At 51.1% G+C, this 27048-nt stretch overlaps 1 protein-coding gene across 1 annotated transcript in view; it reads right to left on the bottom strand.

Annotated features, from left to right (window-relative positions):
- TCERG1L (transcription elongation regulator 1 like) overlaps positions 1 to 27048 on the bottom strand; it is a 233186-nt gene that overhangs the window by 168261 nt on the left and 37877 nt on the right. The window contains exon 4 of the mRNA XM_050805500.1: positions 11222 to 11407. Within this exon, the coding sequence (XP_050661457.1) occupies positions 11222 to 11407 (186 nt within the window). The remainder of the gene's footprint in view (positions 1 to 11221; positions 11408 to 27048) is intronic.

Raw genomic sequence — 27048 nt, forward strand, 5'->3', positions numbered from 1 at the left:
CACATATGCACGCACACACACATGCACACACGCGACACACTGGTAAAATCATACACACACGACATACACTCACTCACATATGCTGGTAAACACACCCACACACCCACATGACACACACACACGACTCATATACACACAACTCTCTCGCACACATCTCACACACGACTCACACACACTGATAAGTTCACACCCACACACCCACAGGACACACACGCACACAACTCACACACGACTCACACACACACGACACAGATGCCATCCAGGACCTGGACCCAGGCCTTGGCAGGAAATGTCAGAGCTGTGACAATGACAGAAAGGTCTCCATGTCCCTAGCACTGAGGCTGTATTAATTATGAACTTGAGAAGTCACAAAGCAAACCAGGCTGATCTCCCTCTGCCCTCCTTGGCTCCGAGGGCCACACTCCACCCGTCAGCCACACCTGGGCCCAGTACCTTCCTGTAGCCTTGCCTCCCCCACACAGGCCAACGGCCCTTTCCCGGCATCCCCTAGACTCTCTCTGCCTTGGCCTGTGTCTGGCTGGAGGGCCATCTGGGCCTAGTTCGGGGCAGGCAGGAAGACGGAATGAGAGTCCTCATGCTGCCCTCAGATACAGGCAGCTGAGAGTCAGTGGGAAAAACATAACTTTGCTCCTTGAACGGGACACTGAACCTGCACTAGGCTTTCTGTCCAAGTCTCCAGCAGCGCTGAGCCCCCAATGCCATGGGGTGTCACGCCCAGCAGAGGCTCCTTCGGCTCCCATCACAGTCCCCCCAACCTGTGCTCACATCCAGTCTTTGTCTCAGAGTTGGCTTCTGACTAGAGGTGCCCAGCCCTGCAGGTCATGCCCATCCCTGGAATGGTGCCCCAGGCCAGCCCTTGGCAGGACCGAGCCGCCCCCGGGAGAGGCACACAGTCCTAAGGGAAGAGGTTCCCTCTCACGCTCACTTGTAAACAGCCAGAACCCAGCCTAATGCTGGGAATCCAGCAGGGACTCAGCGAAAGCGGGGCGGCTGACTGGTTCATCAGGTAAGGGGAGGTTGGGACAAAATGATTTATTTACAAAAGCTCAGGTTTACTTTTCGCATCATGCTAGAGTCCATTGTCTTAAGCAAATATAAGTGATTGTTCCTGCCTTCTTAGCAGAGGCAATATCACTGTTGAAGAAAGAAAAATAAAGGGAATACAGCAAGCTGTGGAAAGCCATGTGGCTGCCCCAGCATAGGAGATTCCACGGCCCTGACAGTGGCTCCCCCCGGGTCCCCAACAGCTGTGAAAAGCAGCATCCCTGAATCCCGGGAGGACAGTGGCCCTCTCTAACCATGGCAAACGCACACCGGGGTCCTTGCAGCCCAGTAGCACGTTTCTTTCTTTCTTTCTTTCTTTTTGTAACTGTTATACATTTTGTTCTTTTTTGAAAGCCTCAGAAGTGAGCTTTCTTTCTACTCGTGCAAACTTTCAAACTCTATATCACCAGTCAAAACTGAAATCACGCATGCACTCTCCCCATCCTGGTTCTACCTGGCTGGGAGCTGCATGGGTTTGACAGTCACACTCGCTGGCTCACACATTACTGGCTTGCTTAACCTGAGCAGCCAAGGCTGTGTTCCCCTCCTTTTCAAATCGTTGCAGGAAAGCACAAGCATTCCGCCTGGCAAATAAGAACCTGAGGAGAGAAAGCAGCACTCTCTGCTTGTGCACAGAATAACTCAAACACGGTCTCCTCCCAGCAAAGACAGCTCTGCTCCCAGAAAGGAGCACACACCTGCCCCAGCATTCAGAAAGAACGCAGGAGCAAACACCATTCGGGGCAGCCAGGGACACCTTGGAGGAATAAAGCCGCACGATTTGAGTGACAGGGCACCAATGAGGTACCACAGACCAGGCAGGAGCCCAGCCCCACTCACGTGAAGCTGCGTGCTGCGTGCACGCCTGACGGGGGCTGGCAGAGCCCACCTGACTCCCCTGCAGATCCTCCCGGAGGCTGTGCACAGAGAACCACCCGACACTGAGACTGGGTGGGGCTTCTGCAACTGGTCTGTAGGTTCATAATCTTATTTGAAGTAAAGTGGTAAAAAAAAAAAAAAAAAGTACTTCTTTAAAAGAAGTAAAGTGGAATTGCAAGTGCTTCATGCGAGATGTGGCCTCACAGATGCAGGCTAATCTGTCACTCACTGCGCCAGAGCCTTTGAGAGGTTTGCAGATGTTCACTTGAGGTGGAGGGATCACGGGCTATTTTCCTTTTCTCATTTATGCTTCTCCCCTTCTTTCCTCAGGGTTCTAAGTCAGTGCTAATCAGACCCTCCACAGGGAAAGGTGGCCGGTATATCCTAGTTGGGAATCTCATTCTAAGAACACAGGGAATCCTGAGGGAACACGTGGGTTGTGAACCAAGTCCTGGCCGTCGCTCATCGCCTGCCCAGGTGTAGCTGGAGCCAGTCTTGAGCTGCAGCAGGGAAGGGATGGTGAACTGGTGGACAGCGGCCGCCTGCCCGGGGCCTGCCCTAAAGCAGCCTCTTCGCCTCTCTTCCTCCTAGCCCGGGAGCCCAGCGCCCTATTAGTTGACTTCTTAGGGAGTGAGAAGTGCTGCCTGCTATGAGCTCACTCAGCCTTCTGGTCATCCACATTTACTAAACTTTCAGCTGCCTGCAGAGCATTGGACACCCGGGATCTCCTTCTTAGCTGGACAGTCTCCCAAGCCACATTGCTCTTTCTCAAGCCGCGTGTGACATAGGACACGCCGGGCATGTGAAGTCCTTCTCTCTGCAGCTCTCTCATTTCAGCACCAGCACCAGGCTCCGCTTCCCACCTGTGCTGCTAGATGGCTCATGCCTGGGAGAGTTGAGGCCCAGCCAAATTCTCCAGCTTGTGGGAACATTATTATGCTCTCAGGCCATGGGTTCATCTCAGGGAACCCACTCACCTTTGGTATATGGTGCTCCTTTCAAGGCACTGAGAAATTCCAGGAAACATAATGGCAGCAGAGGGGTCCAGATTCCACACTGCCACCCCCTCGTTTCCCAGGAGCTCTGCTGTGGCCCTGACCACTCCCACGCCCCTCTGCCCAGGCCAGCAACCCCAGCTCATGGGGCTGCCAGCCTGTGCTGGGAGCCAGTCCTGACTTTCTGCCCCCTTTCCCCCTGCCCCTCCTCCCTACCCAGCTCAAAACAGCCCCTCTCGCTCTGCTGCTTCCTTCGCCGAGAATCCTTGCAGTCACAGACCTCAGGCCAGCCCCCAGGCCCTGCTGTCTCCTGCTCTCTGCAGACCCTATGCAGTCTGCCAGCCACCTCCAGGACAGTACATGCGCTCTGAGCCAGCCACCCTCACCCAGGCTCACGGGTCTCCTTTCTTCCTCATACCTCAGTTTCTGCTGTGTTCCAGATGGCTGAGGGCACCAGAAATGGGGCCGCTGAAAAGACTGTTAGCAGAGCTGACCAGAGGAGATGCCGAAACGGAAGGTACCATGAAGGGTAGAAGCAGTAAGAGGTTTTCACCGCTTCTTACTTAATGCTGTTCTTCTGACCCTCTCCAAGGTCCCTCAAATAAACTTCATTCATGTGCATATGAGAACACGCCTCCTTTTCTTATTGTTTTTATTGTGGTAAAATATACATAACACGAAATTTACTGTCTTAACCATCTTGAAGTGTACAGTTCAGTGGCATTAAGCACATTTGCAGTACTTAATGCCAGCCGTCACCACAGCCCACACTCCGAATTATTTTACCTTCCCAAACAGAAACTGTACTGGTTCAACACTGACTTTCTCTTCCCCTTCCCCCAGTCCCTGGCAACCACCCTTCTGCTGTCTATCTCTGTGAATCCGATGGGGGGCCTCAGATAAGTGGAATTCTACAGGCTTGTTTCACTGACCATCGTATCCTCAAGGTTCATCCATGCGGCAGCAGGTGCCAGCAATTCCTGCTTTTTAAGACTGAATAATATTTCACTATATAGATATGCCACATTTTCTTTATCTATGTACCCATAAATGGATGCTTGGATCACTTTCATCTTTTGTGGAATAATAAATAATGCTGCTACGAACATGTGTACTCCAGTAGATATCTGTTTGAGACCCTGATTCCAACTGCTGAGTCCCATGGTAATTCCACGTGTAACTGTTTGAGGACCTGACGCACAGTTTTCCACAACTGTAGCTACTCTGAAGCACCCATGTTGCTTTAGGGATATTTGTTCAAAGCAACTCCCACACAGTCTCTAGAAGTTTAAGCATGGAGCGCAAAATATCAGCTTTCTCTCACCCAGACCCCTGGATGGAACATGGGCCTGAAATGTCAGCTTTCTCCCATCCAGACCCCTGGGCAAACACAGGCCTGCGTGCTACTGAACACAGGCTGTCCTCCCCTAGGGCGTGGATCTCATTCATGCACCAAAGGGGTCTATTTGAGTATTGGGACCGGAAGACTCTCCAGTGTGAGCTGCGGACCGGATGTCTCCAATGAGTGCCCATCAGGGACCGCCTCCTCCACCAAGTCCTGAAGCACATGTCACTCGCCGCTTCTGACGGCCACCCACCATGGATACTATTTCCAACAGTGCTGTTATCACAAATTAAATAAAGTGGCCTGGCCCGGGAAGCAGCTGCTGCTCCTGTTGCAGTGAGTATTCTATGACAATGTCCTGTCTGTGGCTACAGCAACACGATCTGCACAGCGACCAGCCTCCTCGCACAATGCTTTCATTAAAGCAGCCATGGGTCACCTCCTTCCTCCCTGATCTGTCTACAGACCAACTATTTCCCCACCCTCCTTCCAGGGGCGCGTCTAAATCTGGCCCCTGCTTGAAGACCACAGGGACCCCCAGGGATGGCAGCACGTACCACTGTGTGCCTGAGTGAGGCCCTGGCGCCTTCCCTGCTGGGTCGGTCAGAGACTCTCCCTGAGGGTCCTCAGCACAGCAGGCATCCAGCCTCTCATCGGCCCTTGGCCTGTGCCTGCCAGGCAGGCACAGCCGAAGTTATCCAGTGTCCCTTTAGCCCCGGGAGCCCGGCCACCATCACAGCCACTGGGTTATTGATTTTAGCGCAGTGGCTCTATAGACGGACAGGAATTACAGCTGGTGGGTGGGACTGCCAATGGTGCAGAAGACAGACATCCTGGGGAAATCCTTGGCAAAGGATTGCTGAGTTCCACCCTCACTCTGCCCCTCACTTGTATTGGGATTTAGGTAAACTGGTCTTCAGTGGCCTTTGACCCTGCCCCCCAGCTTTAAGTAATGGAATCAGTTGTCTGGAATCCATAGGCCTTTCAGCTTGAAAATATTGGGTTCTGGGAAATTCAAATCCCTAAAGATTGTGGTGCCTGGGGCACGATCACCTCACTCTCTGCCTGAGCTTCCCATTAGAGATTCCGGTTAATGCTGAGCTGAGCAGCATATTCGGGCTGGGTGATGCGGCGTCCGCCGTGCTGAACGCTTCCTGACTATGTTTGTCTGTTAGGACCGGGCTGAGTGGGTGTGGAGCAGGGCAGCCATCTCTGCACTGTCTCGTAGAGAACACAGAGAACTGTCAACCAACACCCCAGAGCGTCGTTGAAGAGGGTCGTATCCACAGAGCACAGGTGTGACTGGATGCCGTTCATTAACAAAGACTCAATGAGAGGTAAATTTGTGCCAAGAATCGTTCCCGGCACCAGGGCCTCAGTGGTGAATAGATATGGGAGCACCCCGCCCCTCAGGGTCTGACATGCCAGTGTGGGAGAGAAAATAGGCCAGGAATTGACACTGAAGAGAATTGCAGGTGATGATAAATGCTGAAAAGCAAATACAACAGTGAGGAGAAGGAGTTCGTTCCATGGGCCACTTCAGGATGGGAGAAGTAGGGCCGTGTGCTGGAGCTGAGGCCTGAACAGTGGAGGAACCACCGGCCGATGGGACAAGGTGTTATATGACTTCATACAAACAAATGCTGCACAAAAGTGAACAGGATGGTACCACCGCTGCACATACCAGCAGGGATGACTGTAAAGAAAGCACGTATCTGAGTGAAAAGGCCATCGCAGAAGAATGCACAAACGATGCTAACATTTATGTGAAATTAACAAAAACTGAAGTATGCAATATATTGTCTAGAGATAATGCATGTGGTAAACATATTTTTTTTAAAAAATAGCAAAGGAATGATTGGCACATCTTCAGGGGAGCAGTGACCTCTGGGGTGAGCAGGAGGTGAGGCTGGGGGCAGGGGCTGGGACACTGGAAACATCAGGTTTCTTAGACTCAGAGGGAGGCACTGGGTGTCTATTGTATTAGTATTCTCTATACTGGACATAACCTTATGCATGCTGTGGCCCGCATGATATATTTCCATATTTTTTCTTTAAAGAGAGGGTGAATTGGAGCTAACAGTGGAGATGGCTAACATAAAGTGCAGGGTGATTCTCAGGGAAGGCACAGGGAATGGAGCAGCTCAGAAAGAACGCGAGGTCCCAGGAGCATCGTTTCCTAGATGAGTGAGCCAGACCTTGCTCATGGGAGTGATTTCCCTGTGAAAGCAGCTCTCCCCTTTGGAGCCCAACAACGGGGTCTCCATTTAGGAAAGTCTGCACCTTATATGCTTAAACGTAATAATGCCAGCTCAGATGCCTGTGGTTGCATTCTCAGTAAGAATTCACTTATCATGCATAACAAACTATGCAAAGGGGTTTTGTTGGTTTGTTTGTTTAAATCCAGTAAGTTTTCCACTAGAGGTAACTCAATCCTCCACTAGAAATGAACACGTCTTTCCCGCACAAGCCCGATGAGTTTCAGGAATCTTGAGGTATAAGCAATTATATTGTTACAGCATTTTTGTCTCTGAAAATCTTTAAAATGTTAATATGTATTATGACATTTTTGATTATAGTGGAGGAGGAAACAATTCCTGGGTGATTTAAAAAAAGACCTTATTCCCAAATATCTGAATTACTGTTGTTATAGAACCTGTTTCAGCATCTGCAGATTTTGCTAATGAGGAAAGCCGACAGCCACATGAAAGGCTGCGTGGTGGAATTCTGGCTTGGAGACTTTCTGACTTGTTATGTAGCTTGGCTGGTAAGTTACTGATAGAACAAAAAAATAGTCACTTCCCAGCTGTTCTGTGGCAAGACAAAATGTTAAATTTAAACCATTAAATAGCTCTGGAAGCAAAGAACAGGTGGCAAATGGCTTCCCAGGCAGATGGCCCTTTTTAATATCTATTTGGTAGTTACCTGCTCTACCAGAGACTGAAAGTACTTACTCATATTTCACTCTTCTCGCCCGAACGCTTCAGTCATGGTGGGCCAGATTTTAAAAATAAATGCTGTCTTTCTTAAAAGAAAAATCACTTTGGCTGAGCACAATGACTCACGCCTCTAATCCCAGCACTTGGGGAGGCCAAGGTGGGCAGATTACAAGGTCAGGAGTTCAAGACCAGCCTGGCCAACATGGTGAAACCCCGTCTCTACTAAAAATACAAAAATTACCTGGGCATAGGGGTGTGCACCTGTAATCCCAGCTACGGGGGAGACTGAGGCAGGAGAATCACTTGAACCCAGGAGGCGAAGGTTACAATGAGCTGAGACCATGCCACTGCACTGCAGCCTGGGTGACAGATCAAGACTCCGTCTCAAGAAAAAGAAAGAAAGAAAGGAAGAGTAAAGAAAAGAAAGAGAGAGAAGGGGGAAGGGGGGGAGAGAGAGAGAAAAAAAGAAAGAAAGAAAGAAAGAAAGAAAGAGAGAGAGAGAAAGAAAGAAAGAAAGAAAGAAAGAAAGAAAGAAAGAAAGAAAGAAAGAAAGAGAGAGAGAAAAGGAAAGGAAAGGAAGAAGGAAGGAAGGAAGGAAAGAAAGGGAAAGGAACACAAGAAAGAAAGAAAGAAAGAAAGAAAGAAAGAAAGAAAGAAAGAAAGAAAGAAAGAAAGAAAGAAAGAAAGAAAGAAAGAAAGAAAGAGAGAGAGAGGGAGGGAAGGGGGGAGGGGAGAGAGAGAGAAAGAAAGAAAGAAAGAGAGAAAGAAAGAGAAAGAAAGGAGGGAGGGAGGGAAGAAGGGGGAGAGAGAAAGAAAGAGAGAGAAAGAAAGAAAGAAGAAAGCAAGCTCTGTGAGTGACTGGAAAAGGAGCAGGCTCTGCTGGGCCTATCAACGTGCAGAAGGGAGTGCTGTCCCTGGAGTCAGGGGAATTGCTGCGTTGGGTGCAGGCAGGGTGGGGATGGAAAGATGTGACCTCTGCTGATGACCCACTGCCTGGGAGGGGCCAGCCTGGTAAACAGACCCCTGTGAAGCGGAGGCCAAGGGACACCCCGTCCCCTGGGAGGGCAGCAGGGACCAGCCTTCCCGCCCGTGCTGATGCCACTCTGAAAGAGAAGTCCGGTTCACGGCTGAATCCGGACCTGGTCACGGGCTCTTTAAGTATGATGTGGCATCTTGGTTAAGCTAAATCTCGCGCAAGGCACCGAATTCCGTGCAAGCTTTATGACTGTGGGCTCTTTCCAACACACAGCCTGCTCCTTCAGGGTCAGGGTAGTGCCATATTAACTCTCCCAGATGAGCGTATCCGGGTACCCAGACAGCTTTTCACGGTGCCTTAAGCAGAGTTCGAATAATACAAACCCCGGTTTCTCCACAGAGCCACTACCTATACTTTGGGCCAGATGATTCTCTACCACGGGGGCTGGCTGGGGGTTGTAGGATTGTGGCACCTTCCCTGGCTGCTACCCACCAGATCCCAGTAGCAACCCTCAAGTCATGACAACCAAAACACACGGATAGTCCCACTGCCAAATATCCTCTGGGGTGCAGAACTGTCTCCAGTTGGGGACCACGTGGAGCTCTGAGGTTACTGACTTTTATACCAAAGCCAAGGATGTAAGTACAACAGTCAAGCTCACTTATATAAAGTGGGAATTATCTTCCAAATAAAAACAGGATAATTCTTCTGTAGATAAATTAAAGGACACAACCTTTTATAAAATCAGTCTGAATATAGAGCAAACTTGGGACTGAGCTGTGTTCTTCTGAGTCCATCAGCACCTGCTTCGCACTGATGTCCTTCTATTTCCTCTCCCCCAGGCAGAGGCCACTCCCTCCACCCACCCCTCCATGGGATAGCTCATCCTTGTCCCGCCCCTGCCCAGTTCATCTATTTTAAGGGGTGTCGGAAATTTCCTAGGGGGCTGCCTGAGCATTCGCTGAGACTGCCCATCAGCAGAGACGACGCCTTGCTCCCGTCGTTCTGTGGGGCTCTTGCGGTGGTTTAGGAAACAGCCCTAAGGGTACAGATAGGCCAGCTCTCTATCCCCGCATCTCATCAAGTCTTGGTTTTCAAAAAGTACCCCAGGCACATGTTCGGATGGTTTTCCTCATGGGCATGACAGCCTCGCTCCCAAGTCCAGAGGAGGCTGCCACGACAGCACCACCAGGCAGTCCCACCTCCCGATGGAGCCCTCACCAGGGGCGCCCCTGGCAGCACCGCACCCACCCGTGAAGCCTGGGATGGGCTGTGCTGCTCACAGCTCAGACCCGCTCATCGCCGGTTCAGACCCAGCTTCCTGATGGTATTTCAGCCTGCACCCTGTCCTGTGGGGCAGGGTCTCCAGGTCAGATGGATCAATGCCAGCAATGGGAAGGCAATTTTAGGAGCTACCTTCTGAGTAACGCCCCTTTCATCTTCCTGTCAGCCCATTTTTCCAGTTATCTACAGGACAGACCACGTTGGTGCTGGCCTCATTCTAACTGAATGCACATTATAGCAAATTTGATCATGGAACCTTATAAAAGGCAAACAAGAGAGGATGCCTAATTGTTCTGTCACCTTATAAATCATGTAACAGATACGGAAAGTGAGGCTGCCCCTGAGGTACACAGCTTTTGGTTCTAAGATTAATTTTCCTCTGAAAACAGTAAGTCATCCCTAATATATGTCAATGGACTGGTAGCTTTAACCAAATTCTTGACACAGCTGCAATTTATGTTCCACTCCGAGATTATCCATGTGTTTTATTTATTTTCTCCATCACACCCTAAATGCATGTTCACTGACATGCTGAAAGAGAAATACGATTTTGATCTTCAGAATACAATATCCTACTTATCAACTAATTCATCAAGCCAACATAGAAATAGCGAACGCCGAAGGTCCATTGTTGAAAAAGACCGTATTATATTTATTAGCAACAAAGTCAACAAACTGCAAACACTCCAAAAATCGGAAAGTCGTGGAACTAGGCTGTTTGTCCTTCTACCATGAACTAGTATGTATATATTTATGTGTGCGTCTATCAGAGTCTAGTGAGTCATTTCCTGCTACTCATAATCTAGCAATTAATGATATTAATACAATCTTCCATGGAATTTCTCTACAAGTTTTACCATCTCACATGAAGAACTGAAACCAAAATAATAGAGTAAATCCTCAATTCCTGGGAGTTGGCACTGTCATTCCAAATTAATGGAGATGTTGCTAAGTTTGGAGAAACAGGCATTTCACAAGGGTGTCTGGGTCCCGAAGCATGTAGGTTACAATTAATGGATGGACACGCATGCCTGTGAACACATAGGGGCAACAGAGCTGCAGATGGGACCCAGGGCCTCCCATCTACTCCAAGTGCCTCATCAATGCATCTCACACCTCTCAGGACACCAGAATGGCCACCCTCCCGGCCTCTGCCCTGAGGACATCTCAGAAAGGGAGCATATCCACTGCACTGATGAGCTCAAATGCCTTTGTGGCAGCCCAAGCCTGTCGTACTCCAGGCTGTCACAATGGGTGGGACCCCAGCCCCCGTGTCCAGCACAGGGCCAGAAGGCAAGCCAAGTGGGCGGCCTGGGGGGAGCGGCGTGCAGCTTGGCTCTGGGCTCACACACCAGGCTCCGCTCCAGCACACCAGCCTCCACGTCCTGCGCAAGAAAATCACGACTTCCTGGGGTCCTTGCACTTCCAGACCACGCATGACTCCCCATAAATTCCAGTTAGTAAACAGAAGCCTCATTTCCCCAAATGGAAACTTTCACCTTGGCTTTACAGCAGGAAGTGCCAGGGTGGACCTGACAAGGTGGCTCAGTGGAGTCAGGTCCATTTGCAGGGTCTGAAGTCAAGCAAAGCCCAAACGATCCCAGCCGAATGTTTCCCCCTTAACCGCAGCTGGGCTTCATGTCCCACAGCACCTGGGCCCAGGCCAGTGGCATCTGACCAGGAAGCCTCAGCGCCCTCACTAAGGCAGCACCAGGCACCGGGACTGCGCTGAGCCTACCTGAGAAGGGGGACGTCCGGAGGGGTATTTTGATGGGTGCCAAGGTCAGGAAGTGGCGCGGCTGCACACTGGAGGGGGACGGGCCCCGGAGGCTCTCAGGGTCCATGGAGACCATGGCAGCGGCAGCAGCGGTGGCGATGGTGATGGCGGGGCTGCTGGTCGGCTTAAGGCTGTTATGGCAGCCACCTGCGGAAGAGGGATGCAGAGGGTCAACAAGGGGACGCCCAGGGCCATGGGTGACAGATGCCCATCTTGCAACCGCAAGATATCAGCCCCTAGAAAACAGGTGAGGGGGCACTACCCCTCTTTAATGGAAGCCCACAGTATGTACCACTGTCCGCAGAACAACCAGTTGTGATGAGTTCTCCATCTGTGAAACGCTGACACACACCCAGCACATATACAGGGCCATGTGATGCTCAGTGAGCCACAAGGCTTACAGTCGCCAGGGGACGAGCCAGGATCCATGTGTCTTACAGAGAAACCGCTTGTCCCTGGTGCCCGTGTGCTAAGTACCTAATCAGAAGTGACCATGAACAGCATGCAGTGACTTGGAGCAGATGCCGGGGAAGGCCCGGGAGTGCCACATAAGACAGTGGGGGTTTGGAAGAAGGGGCAGCTGTGAGATAGGTTTCCAGAGGGCGCCAGGCTCAGCTGGGCCCTGCAGGGAGTGGCCGGTCACCACACCAGCTGCTGCAGGGGAGAAACCCACACCCAGCTCAGCGTGGGTTGCTCCCTGAGAGGAGTCAGACTGCAAGCGTGGAATCGGGCATCTCTTCTAACATCAACGGAAGCATCTGAAAGTTTGCTTCTTCCTCTGCCTTTTCAGTAAAACATTTTTTCTTTTAAAAGACTCCTCAGTTCCCCCAAATAAATGTGGTATCTAAGAAGTATTTTGTAGGTGCCATTTTACATAAATGGTGGAAGCTTAGTCTGGCCAGCTCTGGACAGCAATTTGGAAACATGTTTTTAAAACCTTGATATAATTCACAACTCTTGATCTGGCACGTCCTCTCCTGCGACTCACCCACATGCCCAGTGCCTTGGGACACAGGTGTAGAATGTGGAGCTAGAAATATCAGCAAAAGCTGGACAGCTGCATGAAGGATGGTGCACCATGCATGGGACGGTCAACGGTCAGTATGAACACATCAAGAAAGATCATTAGTGCCATAGCGGATGTCTCATGATACAGTAGATAAATAAAACAAGCTAAAAACCATATAGATTCCTACAATGTATCGTCATTCAGTCAACCAGTCTTTATTTAGCTGACAAGTGCCAGGCATTTTCCAGCTCTAGCTCTTTGGGACAGAGCAGTGAACCAAACACTGGGAAGGCTGACCTTCGGGGGGGTCCTCCCAGGGAGGGGGGAGGCAGGGTGCTCATTCTTCTCGTTGATTTTCTGTACTTTCCAGGCTGGTGGGCATGGTGGGAAAGCAGGGAGGGGGCATCTAGCCTTGGTGTATGGGCCTCAGTTGTGACTGGGGTGGCCAGGAAAGTCCTCACTGGGAAGGTAAAAGTAGGTAAAAGTCTGCATGAGGCAAGGCGAGGCACCCTGCTGACTCCTATAGAAGAAGCAGGTGCGCGAAGACGCTGTGGCCGGTGCCTGTGTGGTGCCTTCCAGGAGCAGCAAGGAGATGAGCAGGGCTGGGGTGCAGCGTGCGAGGCACCGAATACAGGGAGATGAGGAAGCCGGGGGGTGGGGGGGGAAGCCAGGCTTTGCCAGCAGATACAGGCAGGGGATGACTTGGGTTTTACAACAAGTGAGGCGAACCACAGGAGGGAGCGGAGCCTGTGGAGCCTGCAGAGTGGCGGAGAGTCCAGCTCTGAGTCTCGTCTGAATGTCTTCATCCTGCCTGCTTTACTGGGAACAGACGGGCCGGGGACAGCATTCGCTTCCAGATGGGCTCAGTGCCATACCCTATAGAGTCCCTATTTCAAGGAAGACATCCAGGCTAGAGCTAGAAATTTGGAGGCATATAGGAGGTACTTAACACTATGATGTCAGATGTGGTTAAAAATAGAAGAAAGTCGTGATAATGAACATATCTAGATGGCAGAATTACGGCTGATTTTCTCTCCTTTCTTTTGGAATCTCCCATGATGAGCATATAAAGATATTTTAAATTAAATATAATTTGTTATAGGGCAGCTTTAGGTTTACAGAAAAATTAGATAGGAAGTAGAGAGAGTTCCCTAATAGATGCTCCCACTCCCCTCATTGTGAACATTTGGCATCAGTGTGGTGCCTTTGTTACAGTTCATGAACTGACACAGTGTTCACTGGAGTTCACCCTTTGTGCTATGCATCCTGTGGATTTGGACAGGGGCACTGTGGGATCATAGGGAGCATTTTCACAGCCATTGTACCACCATGCATTGTGGTATCATACAATGCATTATCATAGCCCTTAAACTCCCCTGTCCTCCACCTGTCCATCCCTCCTTCACCCCAGTCCCTGGCAGCTGCTGATCTTTCTACGGCCTCTCCAGCTTTGCCTTTTCCAGAAGGCCATTCAGTTGGAACCAAATACTATGTAGCCCTTTCAGACTGGCATCTTCCTCTTGGCAGTATCCATTTAAGGTTTCTCCATGTCTTCTCATGACTTGATAGCTCATTTCTTTTTACTGTTGAATGATACTCCATTATCAAGATGTGCCGCAGTTTAGAAGCACAATTGTTGGATTTTATGGTAGGAGTGTGTCTCACTTTTTAAGAAACTGCCAGACTGTCTTCCACGGTGGCCATGCCGTTTTGCATTCCCCCAGCAGTGAATGGAGTTCCTGTTGCTCCACATCTTCATCAGCGTTTAGTGATGTCGGTCTTCTGCATGGCAGCTTTTCCAAGTATGTCATGGAATCTACTTGTTGCCATAGACAGATTTGAAGTCAGAAAAAAATAGGCACTATTCAAAATATGTCATCTCAGTAATAAAACACTTTAGAAAATTTGTAAGATAAAGTGATTATGTGGATAAAAAGGTCCTTCCTGAACTCCCCACTGAACACTGTCCATCTTTCGTTATATTGCAATTGTCTGGCCTAGCTGTGTTGGAAACATATCACAATCACACCAGATCTGTGGCTTTTTCATGAGAAGCTATAAAAGGAACACTTCCTTTGTCATAAAATGCCCTTCAAAAGACCCACGCTGAACCACAGCCTTGTATTCCAAGGAAGGGACATGCCACATACGTTTGCTGTATTCTGTTACCCAGCCCCATCGTAATAGGTGCTGCTCTGATAGATAACCACGATGTCAACAACCACCTATAAACAGGTTCATTTCTGTATTTATTGCTATGCAGTAGATTGCAGGGTCCAAAGAGTGTAAGCATGTGGGGTGTGCATGTGTCAGTGTAAGGAGGGAATTTTCCAGAAGTTTTGATGCACTAAAGAGCCCTACATGAATTTAATCGCAGTGGCTTCTCCCCTTAGGATCTCTGTTTGCATGTTGCCTCCCCACAGCTGTTTCCACTGAAATTTAACCACTTTGGTTAAATTTAACCTGCTTAGTGGGCCTCTGAGTGAGCACAAAAGTTAAAGCCCTTGCTGGGAAGTTATTTCCAGTTGAGGAAGGAAAAGATGGTATCAGAATGACCTGAGGGAGTTTTCCAAATCCTGGGAACCACTGGGAGCCCCAGAAGCACAATGGGTGGGTGAGAGGGAGGGAGGGCTGTAAACATGCAAAGCCCCTCAGGTCACTGTAACATCCCCCCTGCACCCCTTCCCAGTGCCCAAGTCCTGCCCACCCGGAAGCTTCTCCCTGGTCTCAACGCAGGCTGACCTTCCTGCCAGGGGTGCTCTGACTGTCATTCCTGAAACTGCTCCTACCTGGCAGAGGAGGGCCAGAGGCAACACACCCTCCATTTAGCAGCCCTGCCGGAGCATGGGTGCAGCAGTGCTGGTGATCAGGCCCGAGCTGTGGGCTCCCGGGTCGGGGAGGGGCTGTCCAAGACCACCCACCCACAGGAAGGAAAGGTCAGACCTCTATAGGGTGTGATACGGGTGCAAACAGATACAGAGAAGCCATACAGCTTGGTAATTAGTACACAGATTGGCACCCGAGGAGTCCGGCTCTCAGTTCAAAACCTGAGTGTGATAATTTGGTTCTTACCTGAAGGCTGCACTGAGCAGGTCCCAGGGGGAAGCTGTGTCCCCACACCAGGCTCATGCTTAGCCAGTCATGGCAGGCTTGAGGGAGCAGCAGGGAAAGGCTCGGGCCCTGGGGTCAGTCACGCTCCCAGCACATCTGCACCCCTATCCCGGGAGCACCTTCATTCTCATGTCTCATTATCTGAGGCCTCAGGCAGAGGTCCTCCAGGTGCATCTGCTAAGACCTCCTTGTTGGCGGGTGAGGGCAAGAGCTTAAAGCCACCTCCGTGCTCTGACTCAGTTCCCAGGGAATTCCTGCTCCAAGCCCTTCCCAACTCCATGACTTCAGGGTCCCTAAAACTGCAGGAGCCTTTTGTTCAGTGTTCCCTGACAGCGTGAGGACCCCACGTCTGTGTAGATCGCTCTGGCTCTAGACCTGTCTGCTGGTCAGTGGGGGAAAGAGAACGGGGAGTCGACACGTCCTCCAACTTCAGACTCTTGCCTGTCCCAGCCAAGTACATGACCCAGGCTTCCCGTCTCTGGTCTCAGGGTGTAGCTTTAATGGCTTCTCTGACACTGCAGCCCAGCTCTGCCTGTCGGCTCACCTGAGCCCTTGAGAGAATGTGGGCCCCGCCCAGAGCTTCCCCCAAAGGCCCTGTGTCCACACGGGCTGCCAGGGCAGATCAGGGAGCCCCAAAGAACTGAGTGGGTGAGGCTCTTCCTTCCCTCCTCCGGGAAGTGTTGCTGACCACACATCAGGTGCCGTCCATGTGGGCTGTGCTGTGAGCACAAGACTTGGAAACATCCGTGTAAAATGTAGCATTTCACAGTGCGATGGGGTGGTGGTGACTGTGAACCTTTCAGAGAAAGGTCTAGCGTGGTACACAATGCTTGAGAGCATCGCTGTCTTAGTTAAGAAGACAGGACCAAACTTCACAATCCTGGTGAGAAGCCACCTAGTCAATTTTGTTTAATGAACTCAATCTGTCGTTTGAAATGAAGATGGCCTTTACCAATTAGTAAAAAGTCACTAATGGTGTTTTAAAAGAAACAGATACTAAGGTGAGAGTCGTTTGTACATGAAAGTGAGAAGAGATTTTTATCACCATGTGATTTTGTTGCAAAAAATCATGGGTCAACTAGGTAGAAAAATAAATAAGTAAACTTTCTTATCTGCCTCTTTAAAGAAAAACTTGAAAATAGAGTTTTTAACCTGTTCTGAAATCATATGGTTGCATATGAAAATTTAACACTCTGATTCATTCACAAAGTCAGCTGAATGATATCACTGAAGATAGAAAGTTAATAACCATATCAACAGAACGATTTACATAATCGGTGGATGAGATTGAAAGAAGAGGTCCTGGTATTGAGTAAGGCTTCTGCCCAGCTCCAGCCCTTGTGAAGTGTGTTGTTCGACCATGACCACGATCAGAACTGAGTCCCAACAAACCTCAGAGATAGCGAGGGTGCAGTTCCAGACCACCACAGTAAAGCAAATATTGCGATACAGTGAGTCAGGCGAACTTTTTGGTTTTCCAATGCATACAAAAGTTACGTTTACACTATACTGTAGTCTGTTAAGTGTGCAATAGTATTATGTCTAAAAAAATGTACATCCCTTAATTTAAAAATAGTCTTTTGCTAAAAAATGTTAGAGATCATCTGAGCCTTCAGCAAATTGTAATTCTTTGCCAGTGGAGGGTCTTGCCTCGATGTTGATGGCTGCTGACTGATGGGGGTGCTGGGTTGCTGAAGGCTGGGGTAGCTGTGGCGATTTCACAGAAGAAGAAGAACAATGACGTGCGCCACATCGATGGACTCCTCTTTTCAGGGAAGATGTCTTTGTAGCATCCAATGCTGTTTGGCAGCATTTTAGCCTCAGTAGAACTTCTTTCAAAATTGGAGTCAATCCTCTCAGACCCTGCTGCCGCTTTATCAACTCAGCCTGTGTAATATTGTAAATCCTTTGTTGTTATTTCAACAATGTTTACAACATCTTCACCAGGAGGAGATTCCATCTCAAGAAACCACTTTCTATGTTCACCCCTAAGAAGTAACTCCTTAGGTGTTAAAGCTGTATTTGAGATTTTAGCAATTCAGTCACATCTTCAAGCTCCACTTCCAATTCTAGTTATCTTGCTGTTTCCACCACATCAGCATTTACTTCCTCTAAAGAAGTCTCGAAACCCTTGAAATCATTCATGACGGTTGAAATCAGCTTCTTCCAAACTCCTGTTAACGTTGATATTTTGACCTCTTCCTATGAACTATGAATGTTCTTAACGGTATTTAGAATTGGTGAATCCTCTCCAGAAGGTTTTCCATTTATTTTTCCCAGACCCATCAGAGAAATCACTATTAACAGTAGTTATAGCCTTATATTTAAAAAATACAAAATATATGTCTTAAGTAGTAAGACTTGAAAGTTGAAATGACTCCTCCATTCATAGGCCGCAGAATGGAAGTTGTGTTAGCAGGCATGAAAACAATTCATCTCATCCCCATCAGAGCTCTATGTGACCAGGTGCATTGTGAATGAGTAAAAATGTTACTAGATCTTTGGGGTGTTGCTTTTCTGGCTGGAAATCTCTGTGGTCAGTGGCACCTTGGCCTGACTTCTTATCCTGAGTCCAGAAAGAATGAGGTACACAGACAAGTGGAGGGTGAGCAAGACAAACAGGAACTTTATTAAGTGTTAGAACAGCTCAGAGGCTCTCAGCAGACAGGAGGCCCTGGAGTGGGTGGCTCCTCTCTGCAGGCAGGTCATCCTGATGAGAGTTCAGCTCTCAGCAGAGAGGGTAGCTTCTGTCTGCAGCTGGTCAACTGGACATCTGCAGCTCTCAGCAGAGAGGAGGCCCTGGAGAGGGTAGCTCGCTCTGCGGCTGGTCGTCCTACGTCTGCTGCTGTCTGCAGAGGAAAGCTCCTCTCTGCAGCTGGGAGTCCTGGCACTTCTCCGTCCACTGCTCTGCTCTGGCTGAGCCTGGGGCTTTTATGGGCCTCAGAGGAGAGGAAGTGCCTGCCAACTGGTCCATGGGCAGCCATGAGTGGGCCCGGAAAAGGCACAAGTCCCTACTGCAGCCCGGCCCCCAGCCTTCAGGTCCTCCCTGGCCTGAAGGTGCAGCCTCACCTGGAACCCACCCCTTCACACCCAGGAGCCTGTCTGCCTCCTGCCACCACCCATGATGTCCAGGTCGCTTGCACCCAGGGATACCCACAGGCCAGTGCTGAGCTGCCACCAGCCCCATCTCAGCCTCCCACCCGTGCTTATTGGTGCCCAAAGTCCAGAGAGGCCAAAGCAGCAGGGCACTGTGCATCAGCACTACCCTGAGTGTGCACACACCTGGCTGGACTGCAGCAGCACCCGGGCTTCGCTCCAACTCTACTCCAGGATCAGAGTAAGCGCTGGGAGCAGGGAGAGGCCAGGCAGAAGGGGCAGATACCCCCAAGCCTGAGTCCTGAGAGCACTGGGAGGCCCAGGCCCACAGCTGTAACCTGGGTGGCTGCAACTGAGCCTCAGGAGCTCCCACCCTGCCAACTTGAGGGCGGTCATGGCTCTTACCTGTCTTAGCTCTGCAAGGTGAGCAGACCTGGCTGTGCCCTTCTCTGCGTCTCCCTCTGCTGCAGTGGTGGCCCCTGCACAAGTGAACCCGATGTTCCTGGGGCTGGTCCCATGAGTCCTGGCTGCAACTTTGGCCAGGTGCTCATGGGCTCCCAGGACATGGCAGAGTGAGGTCGAAGCTGTGGCAGAGGCTCCAAGCCTTGGAGCAGGTCCTGCCCAACCATGCAAGGGTGGAGGTGGCAGAGTTGACTGCCCTGGGGACGTGGGGCACAGGGGACCCCACTGCTGCTCCCACCACCAGTCCTGCTGCCCTAGCCACCTCCTTGCAGACTGGGATGGGGGCTCCAGGCCTGTGCCAGAGTCCAGGGGCAGGGGTGATATTGCCACAAGTTCCCCTGTGGCCCCAGTGGTCAGGGGTGGTCCAGGGCTCCCCTCTGCCCAACTCACAGCCCTGTCAGGTTGGCTCCTCTGGGAGCAAATTGTAGGCCCTGGGCCCAGCTGCCAGGAGTGCCAGGCTCAGCAGTGGGAGCAGTCACTTCTAAGCCTGTGTGGGGCAGGGAGGGATTCCCAGGCTCCTAAGACCACAGGAATGCCCTGCTCCACAGCCAGGCTGGGCAGCTGCCGTGGTGCCCAGGGAAGGCTGGGCTCCTGCCTGCTCTGTAGAGTGGAAGACCCAGCTGTGCCTCCCTGCTGCAGCTGGCATCTTGGCAGCAGCCACTCTAGATGGGCTGCTGCTGCCATCCATAATGTTTTGATAGGAATCCTTTTTGTTTTATTTTATTTTATTTTTCTGAGCAGTAGTTCTCAATAACGGGCTTTAAATATTCGGCGAACCATGCTGCACACAGAAGTGCTGTCACCTAGGCTTTGTCCTTCCATTTATAATGCACAGGCAGAGTAGATTTAGCATCATTCTTGAGGGCCTTAGGATTTTTTGAATTGTAAATTAGTCTTGCCTTCAACTTAAAGTCACAAGCTGCATTAGCCCCTAACCAGATAGCCATCTGTCCTTTGAAGTTTTGAAGCCCATCACTGACTCCTCCTCTATAGCTATAAAAGTCCTAGATGGCATCTTCTTCCAATAGATGGCTGTTCCATGTGCATTGCAAATCTCTTATTTAGTGTAGCCCCCTTCACTGATGCTCTTAGCTAGGTCTTCGGGATAACGGCTGCAGCTTCTCCATCAGCACTTGCTGCTTCACCTTGCACTTTCATGTTACGGAGATGGCTTCTGTCCTTAGACCTCATGCATCACCTCTGCTAGCTTCAAACTTTTCTTCGGCTGCTTCCTCCGCTCTCTCCGCCTTCACAGAGTTGAAGACAGTCAGGACCTTGCTCCGGATTAGGCTTTGGCTTCACAGAATTTGTGCCTGGTTTGATCTTCCATCCATACCATTAAAACTTTCCCCACATCAGCAATGAGGCTGTTTTGCTTTCTTATCTTTTTGTTTTTGTTGTTCACTGGAGTAGCACTTTTGATTTCCTTCAAAAACATTTCCTTAGCATCCACAGCTTGGCTAACCAGTTGGTGCATGACACCTAGCTTTCAGCCTGTATTAGCTTCAACACATCTTCTCTCAGCTAAATTATTGCTAGCTTTTTATTTAAAGTGAAACATGCCACTCTTCTCTTCATTTGAACACGTAGTCGCCATTGTAAGGGATTAATTGATACAATTTCTATTTGTGTGTTGGTTTGCTTGTTTGGTTTTTCATAGGGACTCTCACTCTGTCACCCAAGCTGGAGTGCAGTGGCGCAATCTTGGTTCACTGCAACCTCTGCCTCCCAGGTTCAAGCGATTCTCCTGCCTCAGCCTCCTGAGTAGCTGGGATACCAGGTACCTGCCACCATGCCTGGCTCATTTTTATATTTTCAGTAGAGACAGGGTTTTGCCATGTGTGGCCAGGCTGCTCTCAAACTCCTGACCTCAAGTGATCTGCCCGTCTCAACCTCCCAAAGTGCTGGGATTATAGGCATGAGCTACTGCACCCAGCCTCAACTGATCTAATTTCAATATTGCTGTGTCTCAGGGAAGAGGAAGGCCCAAGGAGAGGGAGAAGGATGGGGAAAGGCTGGTTGGTGGAGCAGTCAGAACACACAAGACATTGATGGATTAACCTCCCCATCTTATATGGGTGCAGTTCGTGGCACCCCAAAACAATCACAATAGTAGCATCAAATATCACATCAAATATCATAGATAGCATCAAATATCATAGATCATCACAACAGACAACAATAATTAAAAACATTGAAACACTGTGAGAGTTCCCAAAACGTAACAGAGACATGAAGTGAGCGCATGCTGTTGGGAAAATGGCGCCCATAGACTTGTTCCACCCAGCGTTGCCACAAACCTACAACTTGTAAAAACACACTCTCAGCAAGGCACAAGAAAGGGAGGCACAATGAAGAGACGTGTGCCTGTACCTAGTGGGCAGGCGAAGCCTCGCACCAAACCCGCAACCCACAGAGAGCCCACAGAGCACGGCAACCCCACGTGCACATCATAAAGGCAAGAAGAGTGCACTTCAGGAGGATACCCAAGCCCGTTTACTGATAACCGTGCAACAGTAACACACACAGAGCCCAGTGTTGGGAAGAAGAGGTGTGGGTTGCTTTGTGTTTTCCTTCCTGGGTCCTTCTCTGCACCCCATAGTCAGACATTTACGAAGCCAGACGGTACCTGGCTCTGGGACTGGAAAGATGATATAACGCAGGCACCCAGGCCAGCAGAAGAGTGCCTTCGGGTGGGAGCAGCCTGAGGACACCAGCCAGGAAGGGCGCAAAGCCAACTGGAGCCTGGGGATGCCAGCTGCCCCCCTCGGAGATGCCTCCTGAGCTGAGTTTGAAGAGCAGCAGGCACTCAATGCACTGCGTGGATGGATAAATACCATAACTCACTTTCCTCAAAGGACCACAGAGAATCCCATAGTTGAGTAAATAAACAGTGAGATAAGACAGGTCCAGCCAAAGAAAACTGCTAAGCCAGCTCAGAGATAAGCCAGAAATGCTATCCCACAAGGATGGCTTATAAAAATCAATATTTTAAACAAAATAGTAATTAACCATGTGCTTCCCTTGAGGGCAGGCTGAGGAGAGGGTGCGGAGCCAACGTGTCCAGAAAACCGGCATGTGCTCGACACCCAGCCCCGCATGGCTGCTGCCGTTGTTAGCATTCGCATTGTTATTGCCACTCCTACCTTCTTCTCTGATTATTGAACTTACAAAAGAGCTTTGCTTGCATGTTGTTTTTCAAACGTGTCCTTTAATATCCACATGCAGGCAAATGTCCATTGCCCCTATGTTTCGTGGGAGAGGTCAGGCTTGGTGAGGTTTACAGAACCTGCACAAAGGCTCGTGATGATGAAGGTGCCGATATTCCTGCTCCAGTGTCTCTGGCCTGAACCCCACCCTGCCAGGCTGGGGCCAGGCCCCCTCCCCACACTGGCTGAAGTCGTGCCTCGTCCATCTGATGCATCTGAGAGGACTAGGGCTTCCCAGAGACGCTCCTGGGCCTCACCAGGTCCCACCCTGGGGCTGTGTGCACTGAGGCATTTGGCCGGGCTCCACATCGTGACTTCCTGAAGACCCCACTGGCCTCAGCAATACTGGGAGGGCAGCCCTGCCACCGCCTTCTCTGCTCGGAGGCAGACCGGCTGCTGAGATGCTTCCAGAACCTGCCTCCAGAACCTGGCACCCAACCAGCAGCTGGATTTGGCTTTTCCTGGGACTCAGCAAAGAGGAAGGAAGAAGAGGGACAGTGGGGTGGGAACCCAGTGCAGTGGCAGGCGGCTCCAGAACATCCGGCCGAGTGGGCCAAGCCCCACCGCGCCGGCTCAGGGCACCCACACGCAGCTGGGCGGCTCTCCAGGTGTTCTCTTCCTCTCTGGGCACACCCTAGGATGGAGCCAGCCTCAGTCCAGAGGACTTTGGTCTCTGCCTGCACTCTGCAGAGGAGGTGCCCGCAGAAGGCACATGGCTGGAGAGGACTGTCGACCCAGCCAGACCCTCCCTGCCCGGCCCAGGCATCAGACCCCTCTGCCCAGGGGATGATCACCCAAAAGGAGCGTGCTGGCATCGTGGGCTCCGGGGCCTCAGGCTCGGAAGCTTGTCAAAGACTAAGTTGGGAATTATGCCCACCGGTGGGGTGCAGAACAGATAAAATGCTAAGCATTTACCTTCTGCATCTTCACCAGAGATCAGGAGGAAGGCCAGGACAGATCTGCCTCTGAGAATGCCAAGTGGAGGGAAGGCCTGGAGGCCTCCCACAGGGCAGAGGGTTTTAGGTAAAGCCCAGGATGGCTGGTGAGGGTCCCTGTGACCGAAGACTGAATCCGACAAACACCAGCTGCCATGCTGTCTGTGCTGAGCAACACATTCAAGAAAACAAACAACCATTAGTTTATTATGCCTGTTTAGCAACTGATTTCAGCTCCAGTGGAAATCCTTCAGGCGCCGTAGCCACCAACTATACCAGAAATAACGGTAACTACTTCTGCAGAAATGACTCTTTGATCAGGACAGTGATGTCAGGCACAGAAGACAGGCCCAGTGAGCTTCCCGGGGAGATGAGCCTGGGTCCACAGCAGGCACTGGGGGCTCTGACAACACGGTGGGCAGCGGCAGAATGAGCTGGTGCAGAGATTCCGTCGACAGCACGGGTCCTTCCCTCCATGTCCTCTGAGAGCACTGCGTCTCGCACCTCCACACACAGCTCCACACAGCTTGCAAGAGTCAGGAAATTCATCAGGAATTAACTATGCTCCTTTTGGAAGACCAGCGCTAGGTGTTTGCGTATCTGAGTCAGGCGCCGTGCAGATTCAGGACACGTGCGTTTGAACCGCTGTTGGATGAGGCGGCCGGCATTTGCAATTTCTGGTGTTTGTTGTTCTGGTTGTTTTCTGAAAGGCATCCAATGCCTGGTTATAGTTGCAAGTTTTGAACGTGCCAAATGAATAATCCTACAAACTGGGCTGGATCACGGCCCAAGCTCCACGGGCCCCTTTCATCTCCTTGCCATGTTAGGTGTTTGACTATCCGGCTCTTGCAGTGTGGTGGAGTCCCCAAGGGCCCCCACCGTTCTTTCTTCCCTGCCAGCCCTGTGCCTGGGGACCCCAGTGCTCAGGAAGTGTCTGTCTGTGTGGAGCCCCACCTGGCCGGTGGGAGGGATGACCCTTGGCAACCCTTCCTTCCTGATCCTCCCACGCCACAGCCTGGTCTGTGAACTGTGCCGTCCAGCATGGATGCGGGTAGAACCCTTGGCAACCTCCCAGCAGGGAAGCTCAGGCCCTCAGTGCTGCCCACCCTTCCCGGATGTGGAGGCACCTGCCTCACCTCAGCAGGCTCAGCACATCAGCTTCCACGGGGCCTAGAGGTCACAGAGGCTCCTCGCCCAGGTTTCTGCATCTGTGGGGTGGGGGGAGTGTTGTTTAGCGGACCAAATGGGTGGCCTGGATGAGGTGCCCAGCCGGGAGCTCGGGAGCTCCCCTTTCCCTCGAGGGCTTGTCTGGCACCTTTGCTGATGGGGAGGCTCTGTCCACAGAGTAAGACTTTGGAGACTGTTTTTCAGACAAAGCAGCAGGGAGTTGGGGTCCACAGTGGAGTGGGCCCGACCTCACCCTCAGGCCTGGGGCCCCTCACTCAGGCAGCACCACCTTCCACTCTCCACACTCCTTCCATTACCCTGGCCTAGGTCGGGTCCCTGCCCCATGGCAGTGGGTCCTGGACTCCCAGGGGCTGCCCGTGCAAACAGCCTGGGACCCCCGTGGTTGTCAGGACATAGCCTGGGCAGCCAGAATGGAAGCCCCAGCAGTGACTACACACAGTGGTGATCCTCGGGCAGTGTCTGTTGGTGGCTCGGGCACGTCCAGCAGGCCTCCTCCCTGGGTCTGGAGTTACCAGGAACCTGGTTCCCAAAGCACTCACGTGCCTCCTGGGGAGTCCCTTGGCCAAAGCCCCGGGCTTTGCTGCCACAAACTCAACGTGGAGCCTGAATCTCTGCCACAAAACGCCGAGGAAAACTTTCTGAGGATTGAGGCTTTGGGAATTGTCATTTAAAAGGTGACTCTCAAAGTGAAATGCAGTGGTGGGGGCTGACCCCAACGGTGGACCTCAGCTTTCCCGCCTCCGTCCAGGCCCCTGGGCTGACCGAGGCTCCCTCATCTGCGGAGAGGAGTCTCCAGGGGGGAGCGCATCATTTCCCCAGAGGAGACGCTGCCCACACCTACCCCATCTTTGCAGTGGGTGGCACTGGCTCAAGGTCTCCAGAGGTCACTCTGAGTGCGCCCAGGAAGCCCCAGGGCCAGGCTCTGGGCTTCCAAAAAGGATCTTGGAGCCAAACGGAGCTCTGGTGAGTGCTAGCAAGGAGTGGATGCCGGGAAGCCCCACTTCTCTAGGCTTTCCAGGAAATATGGAAATAACAGGATTTACTCAAAGGGAAAGTCAGGAGTGAGAGGGAAAGTATCCCCCAGTGAAAAGCTTCCCAAATTGAAAAACAAATAATTTGTCAGGGAACATGTCACATGTTTCATGTAATTTGTTGCACAATAATTTGAATATTCATTTTATTAAAATGACAGTACCCAGGAGAACAGATTGCTGTGAATACGTGGTAATGTAAACGTCCTGATTACTGTAAGGAACCAGGTCAGAGAGGGAGAGAGCGGGAAAAGGCAGGGAGCAGTTTCCATCATTAACTGCTTGTTCAGGTCTGTTTTCTTCTCTTCCGTTTGGTTGAGAGAGGAACGCGGCCAAGCGTGTGATGGAAGCACCACTGCTGTCGAACACCTGCTCAGCGCCGAGGAGGAAAGTGTCCTTCCTTTTCCTGCTCCGCTGTCTTGCACGCAACTCACGGTTGTTTATCCCACAGACACGGGAAAGGAAAGACTCTCGTAAACTGCATTTCAGAAGAATGCACATTTTCGTATTCTAAAAGGATCATTCCGTTTCTTCAAAATGGGATTTAGCAAGCAGAATCCAGACTGGGCGGTGGACGGCGCCTGCACAGCAGCTGTCCTCCAGAGCGGCACCTGCTCAAGGCAGCCAGGGCCAGCGCCACTCCCAGCTGCACTTGCTGGTTTTGCTCAGCATCCCATGGCCACGAAAAGTGACATCAGCCAACGGATGGGTCTCTGCTTTAGGACCCTTTCTGCCTCTCTGTCCTTGAAGGAAGTGTGAAGGTGACTTTCCCAGGCACATCTCTTTCATTTCATCTGTGTGCCCCTCCTCTGCTGACGTCACAGGTCAGTACACCACGACTGCTTTACAACGGGCTTCTTCCCTCCGGCTGTTTCGTTAAAACTCCCTCAGGGCCCAGCTCCTCCAGTGCAAGGCATGGCTGCTGCATGGCTTGTTCGTGATCTGGCTCTGCACAGGCACTCACAGACAGCAACTTACCCCAAGATTCCTCCCAGGCCCCAGGAGGGGAGGACCCACCTGACCCCTGACATTGCTCTTGTGCTTTTCTAGCCAAGCTAAGCCCAGGCCAGATGACACTGTCCCTTGGCATCATGGCTTCGCTTAGCAGCTATAAAAAATGTGGACATGGCCCCGTCCAGTCTGCCTGCCTCCATCCACAATCCCAGTTCTGCAATCTGGATTGTCACACCAGGTGGAGCCAGGCAGGCTCAAGATCTCACAATGGAGCCTAAGCCTGTGGGCACAGATCTGAAAGACCCGTAGGCCCCATGTTCCATGACTGACGCTCCTCTCGGGCCACTGACTCCTGATCCATACTCAAAGGTGCCCACATCACCCTGCTCTCAGCATTGAAGGGATGCAGCCAGGGTTCACCCTGTCCCTCCACCCCATGACACAGTGCCTCACAGCTGGGCCTCCTCCCACAAAGCTAAGGAGCTAAGAGGTGCAGCTTTGGCGTGTGTCCAGGGAGGACCCTGACGATGTAAGCTCGAAATGTCCACTGGGCCCCACTGCACGGGTATGAACAAGCAGCCCTGCTCCCCACACACTGGACAGAATGTCTAACCATTGAGTCACCGGAGGTCTACAAGCATGAACGTCACTTTCCCTGCCTCGGTAAAATGGACCAGTAAAAGGCAAGGACGTATGCAGTACTCTCTGTAAGATGGGAGAAAATTCACTTAGCTTTGCACGTCAGTTTAGGAAGACTAATGCATTGATATTGTTGTGATTTTGTGTAATTTGT

This window comes from Macaca thibetana, chromosome 9 (assembly GCF_024542745.1).
Source record: "Macaca thibetana thibetana isolate TM-01 chromosome 9, ASM2454274v1, whole genome shotgun sequence".
NCBI classification, from domain to species: domain Eukaryota; kingdom Metazoa; phylum Chordata; class Mammalia; order Primates; family Cercopithecidae; genus Macaca; species Macaca thibetana.